The 6000-nt window shown below is 43.7% G+C and overlaps 1 protein-coding gene across 1 annotated transcript in view; it reads left to right on the forward strand.

Annotated features, from left to right (window-relative positions):
• Positions 1-5553, forward strand: part of CLIC1 (chloride intracellular channel 1) — a 33127-nt gene extending 27574 nt beyond the window's left edge. The window contains exons 2-6 of the mRNA XM_033141636.1: positions 1251-1360; positions 1508-1633; positions 2255-2361; positions 3865-4046; positions 5169-5553. Coding sequence (XP_032997527.1) covers positions 1251-1360; positions 1508-1633; positions 2255-2361; positions 3865-4046; positions 5169-5330 — 687 coding nt within the window. The 3' untranslated portion in view covers positions 5331-5553. The remainder of the gene's footprint in view (positions 1-1250; positions 1361-1507; positions 1634-2254; positions 2362-3864; positions 4047-5168) is intronic.
• Positions 5554-6000: the final 447 nt, after the last annotated feature.

Below are 6000 nucleotides of genomic sequence, written 5' to 3' on the forward strand. Positions count from 1 at the left end.
GAGCAAAAAATAGGAATCTTTTTGGACACCTGGGGATTTCAAGTTGCAAATCAGTCTCAGCTCTTTCCTACGTGCTTTTGTGGCTTCCTGAAGGCCAAGTCGCTGGTAAAAAGTACAGTGATTCTGACTCTCGTAAAACACTGCCCTCTCTCCGGCTTGCAGCGGGAATTAATTTAGCTATGTTTGCGGTACCACCCCAAGGCTGCGGGGTTAGCCAGCAGAGTGGCTGGGGAAACCCAGCCAGATGGGCAGGGTATAAATAATAATAATAATAATAATAATAATAATAATAATAATAATAATAATAATAATTTACATAAGATGAGCTGGATTAGGCTAAATGTGGGTGTAGTCCAGGGGTAGGCAACCTAAGGCCCATGGGCCGGATGCGGCCCAATCACCTTCTCAATCCAGCCCACAGGTGGTCCAGGAATCAGCGTGTTTTTACATGTGTAGAATGTGTGCTTTTATTTAAAATGCATCTCTGGGTTATTTGTGGGGCCTGTCTGGTGTTTTTACATGAGTAGAATGTGTGCTTTTATTTAAAATGCATCTCTTGGTTATTTGTGGGGCCTGTCTGGTGTTTTTACATGAGTAGAATGTGTGCTTTTATTTAAAATGCATCTCTGGGTTATTTGTGGGGCCTGTCTGGTGTTTTTACATGAGTAGAATGTGTGCTTTTATTTAAAATGCATCTCTGGGTTATTTGTGGGGCCTGTCTGGTGTTTTTACATGAGTAGAATGTGTGCTTTTATTTAAAATGCATCTCTGGGTTATTTGTGGGGCCTGTCTGGTGTTTTTACATGAGTAGAATGTGTGCTTTTATTTAAAAGGCATCTCTGGGTTATTTGTGGGGCCTGCCTGGTGTTTTTACATGAGTAGAATGTGTGCTTTTATTTAAAATGCATCTCTGGGTTATTTGTGGGGCCTGTCTGGTGTTTTTACATGAGTAGAATGAGCGCTTTTATTTAAAATGCATCTCTGGGTTATTTGTGGGGCCTGTCTGGTGTTTTTACATGAGTAGAATGAGCGCTTTTATTTAAAATGCATCTCTGGGTTATTTGTGGGGCATAGGCATTCGTTCATTCCCCCCCCCCCCCAAATATAGTCTGGCCCACCACATGGTCTGAGGGACGGTGGACTGGCCCATGGCTGGAAAAGGTTGCTGACTCCTGGTCTAGTCATTGAATTATAGAATGGGAGAGTTAGATTGAGGCTTAGGTCTCAATGTTTTGGTTTCATTTCCTCAGGCTGGCAGCGATGGAGCCAAGATCGGGAACTGCCCCTTCTCCCAGCGACTCTTCATGGTCCTTTGGCTCAAGGGCGTGACCTTCAACGTCACCACAGTGGACACCAAGAGGTGGGTAGAAATTGCTGCAGGGGCACCTTTTGCTACGGACTCGCATCTGCATGTCCCCGTCCAGCCAACATTGCTTATCTTCGCTCTGGGGTCCTTCCCGCAGTTATAAGCACTCTTAATATGTTCTTCCTCTTCTCTTCCTTGTAGGAGGACTGAGACGGTGCAGAAACTCTGCCCCGGAGGTCAGCTCCCGTTCCTGATGTACGGGACCGAGGTTCATACAGACACTAACAAGATTGAAGAGTTCCTTGAGGAGGTCCTTTGCCCTCCCAAGTAAGAATTAGATGAGGCAATTGAGCTGATCATGGGCGTACCAAGGATTATTATTGTATACCTGAAGGAGAGTCTCCACCCCCATCATTCAGCCCAGACACTGAGGTCCAGCTCGGAGGGCCTTCTGGCGGTTTCCTCCCTGTAAGAAGCAAGGCTACAGGGAATCAGGCAGAGGGCCTTCTTGTTAGTGGCACCCTTCCATCAGATGTCAAGGAAATAAACATCTGTCTGACTTAGAAGGCATCTGAAGGCAGCCCTGTTTAGGGAAGTTTTTAATGTTTGATGTTTTATTGTGTTTTTAATCTTTTGTTGGAAGCTGCCCAGAATGGCTGTGGAAACCCAGCCAGATGGGCGGGGCAAAAATTTATTATTATTATTATTATTATTAATTAGCATTTTTTAGGAGATCACCCCCTCAAGGGGGCAGGCTTCTGCTGGGGGGCGGGGGGGGGGCAGAACCTCCATTTATTGAGTACTTTCAATGCTTTTCAATAATTTTTGTGGATGTAGGGGAGCTGGTTAGGGAAAATGGGGTTGCTGGCTCTCCAGGAGGAGTTGCGGGTGACGCCACTAAGCGAGGCCGCTTCACGGTTGATGATAAATCTGCCTTCTCTCCCACAGGTACCCCAAGCTGGCTGCCCGTAACCCCGAGTCCAACACGGCTGGCCTTGACGTCTTTGCCAAGTTCTCTGCCTATATCAAGAACTCGAACCCGGGGCAGAACTCCAGTGAGTATCTTGGCCCCCAAATCCTCACTGGGTGGCCTCTTCTCAAGTGTTTTGATTCTCATATTGGTCTTTTTCAATTCTGTTGGCCCATTCTTTCCCAGGCCTCTCAGTGAACCGACTGGGGTATCCTTTCGTTCTCACTGGCTACTTTCCTCCATGGACTTCAGTTGCTGCTTGCTTGCATCTTCGTTTTAATTGGGTGGGATTCATCCAGGTTATTGCGTAAGAATCATGGCAGCTATAGCTTTTTAAGGGTGCTGAGACACACACACACACACACACACCCTTAAAATTATTTTTATTAAAGTTTCCAGGTTTTACATTTCCACATTAACATCTTTCATTATACCAGGGTGGATAAAAATCAATGATTTTAAAAAAAAACAAAAAACAAAAAAATTTGATTTTTTTGAATTGGATTTTTTAAAAATTAAATAGGATTTTTTTAAAATAAAATGCTTTTGGAGGAAAAATCTTTCTAAAGATAGTTTTCTATTTACGTTACATTATAGTCCAAAGGCTATTCATCAGGAAATAAGGATTTGTTTTAAGTTTTTCATGTGTACTAAAACTGAGTCTTCAGTTGTTGTTGTTTTTAAATTGTTTAACCACATCAATTAACAAACATGGATACATATGCTGTAATGTTATTGTTTCAGTTAAATAAATGGTTTAAATTGTTATTAAGGAAATGATTATTTTTTCTCCTTCCAATAAAGTACAGCAGAAAAGTTGTCCGAATATAAACAGTTAACTTATTAAACCTCACAATAATTTCACAATTATCTGTCTATGTATTTCTAATAGTATAACCAAATCAGTTATTTTTTATATAACTGTAAAAACTACTCTGAAAATTTATTATGTCAAAAAGGAAACCTTCATTTGGTTGTAAATATTAAGATTATACCAGCAAGAACGAGTCTTTCTGTAAAAAATATATGATTTAAATCAAGTCTTACTGTCTAGTGATTTAAATTGTGATTTAAATCGTTTTGATCTAAATCAAATCCACGCTGCATTATACCCATACATTCAACAACTTCCTTCTTTCCCCTTCCAAAGTTCTTGGAAGAAGAAGAAGGTGCTGAGACCCCTTTTCTCCTCAAGTGCTATGATTCCCAAAGTTCTTTGGAAAGAACCACTCTGGGAATTATAGCCTTATGAGGGGAATAGGGTGACTCTCGGCACCCTTAACAAACTACACCTCCCATAATTCCTTGGTCCATGGTCCATGACCATTTAAAGTGCTATGACATTGCCTGAAATGCAGATGGTGCCTTAATTCCTTAATCTCATTGGCTCTGCCATTCTCTTTTTCTTGGATGCCATTGGCTCCCTCTGTCTCTCCCTCTTGCCTCAAATCCCAATGGCTCCCTTCCCAGCTTAGATGCTACTTGAACCCTTCCTGATGTTTTCCCTCGTTACTCCTTGGCTTTTCATTGGTTCCATTCATTCCTCCCCCCCCACTCTCCCCCTGCCCGTCCTCTCCTTATTTCTTAGATCTTGAGAAAGGTTTGCTGAAAGCGTTGAAGGTGCTGGATATTTATTTGACAACGCCGCTACCGGAGGAGGTGGACGAGAATAGTGCCGAGGACGAGGGTCAGTCCCGCCGCAAATTCCTTGATGGGGATGAGCTCACGTTGGCCGACTGCAATCTTCTGCCCAAGCTCCACATCGTCAAGGTGAAAACCTCTTCTTTTGCTCCTCTCCAGCCCCACTCCACCCCCCAGCTCCCGTAAGAAGATTCCACCTAAACATTAGGAAGAACTTCCTGACAGTAAGAGCTGTTCGGCAGTGGAATTTGCTACCAAGGAGTGTGGTGGAGTCTCCTTCTTTGGAGGTCTTTAAGCGGAGGCTTGACAGCCATCTGTCGGGAATGCTTTGATGGTGTTTCCTGCTTGGCAGGGGGTTGGACTGGATGGCCCTTGTGGTCTCTTCCAACTCTATGATTCTATGATTCTAAGTCCAGGAGGATTGGATGGAATCTGGGAGTTAAGAGGGCTTTTCCCAGCAGAGCAAGTTAAATTGGGACTTCAGATTCCCCAAGTCTCAGTTTAACCTGGCAAGATCTTGTGTGGCTGGGTTTTGATTTAAATCATTCTTCTAAGGACAAAATGCCAAAAAGATATGCATTTCTGTGGAAAGATTCTCCTGTTAAGTGCCTGGGTAGATGGATACTTCAAGATCTAAATAACTTATCAAAATGTAAGTGTGGAAAGCTGTTGGGTGAGGTTTGAGCTTAATTGAATCATTGGTCTTTCTTGAAATCGAGCTACAGTGGGGGGGAAATTATCTTCATCCACTGCACTACATATTCAAAGCAGTTTGTTATGGTTGCTGAGTGTTGTAGGGAGACCCTTGTTACCTTAGCAGAACTACAGTTCCCAGAGGCATTGATTGTTAAAAACTGCCGTGGGAACTGTAGCTCTGTGAGGGGAACAGGGATTGTTTAATGACTCTCGGCACCCTTAACAAACTGCAGTTCCCAGGATTCCTTGGGGGGGGGAGACATGGCTGTTTACAGTGGTATGATACAGCTTTAAATGTGGCGTGCAGCCAATCTCATTGGCTGTGTCCCTTCTATATTAATAAACACGGCAACAAGAATACTTGGACAGGGGTATTGTGTGAGATGTCTGCAGGCAGACTTCTGCAAGCAGGGCAGAATGCTTTGATTTTACTGAATTCTAAGTTCTGCACCTATTACCAAATTCCTTCTTGTGCGGAATCTCGGAATGCATGCGGACCTGATTCGTTCATACGCGATGTTGCCGAAATTATGTTTGATCTCCCCATCTCAACAGGTGGTGTGCAAGAAGTACCGCGACTTTACCATCCCCGAGGCGTTCCTTGGCATCCACCGCTATCTCAAGAATGCTTACGCCCGTGAGGAGTTTGCCAGCACCTGCCCAGACGACGAAGAGATTGAATTAGCTTATGAGCTGGTTGCCAAAGCTTTGAAATAACAAACTTCTGAGAGTTGGAAAAAGGGACGTGGGGTTTCCGTGGCAGGGATATTGGGGTCTGGGGTTGGGCCCGTTGGAGGGTATTTTTATGTATGTACTTATGTTTGGCGGAGGGGGAGGGGGGGAAGGAGGGAGAATGACTTATTTTCTGGGGGGGGGAAGTGATTTGAATTTCAGTAAGAACAAGAATAAAATAAAAGTACACATTTGTAAAAATATTAAACCCGAGTGCTTTTCCTGCCTCCTCACTCCTGAAAATAGTGGGGAACCAATGAATGGCTACTGAAATATTTGGCTGCTTCTGTAGTACTGAGGAATCTTAATTGGGTAGTTATGCAAAATGGAGGTGCAGAGATTTGAGGGTGATACCATAGGAATCTTATTAAGTATTTGAGGAGCGGCGGTGAAATGTTCTGATTGGCTAATTAAGGAGACTGACTGGGTTAGAATGCTGGGGTCCTTCCATGAGTTTTGAGGGACCCCACCGATTGGTCCCGCTGCTGGTGGCTGAAAGAACTCTTGTTGGCTGCTTCTGGTCAGGTGACTAGAAACATCAGCGGTATCTCAGATTTTATCAACAGTGTAACACCAACCACTAACTTGCCACATGATTATTAGTGCTAAATGCCCAAGTGGGCTGCACTACACATTTAAAGCAGGATTGTACCAG

The sequence above is a fragment of the Lacerta agilis genome, chromosome 2, assembly GCF_009819535.1.
Source record: "Lacerta agilis isolate rLacAgi1 chromosome 2, rLacAgi1.pri, whole genome shotgun sequence".
In the NCBI taxonomy this organism is placed as follows: Eukaryota; Metazoa; Chordata; class Lepidosauria; order Squamata; family Lacertidae; genus Lacerta; species Lacerta agilis.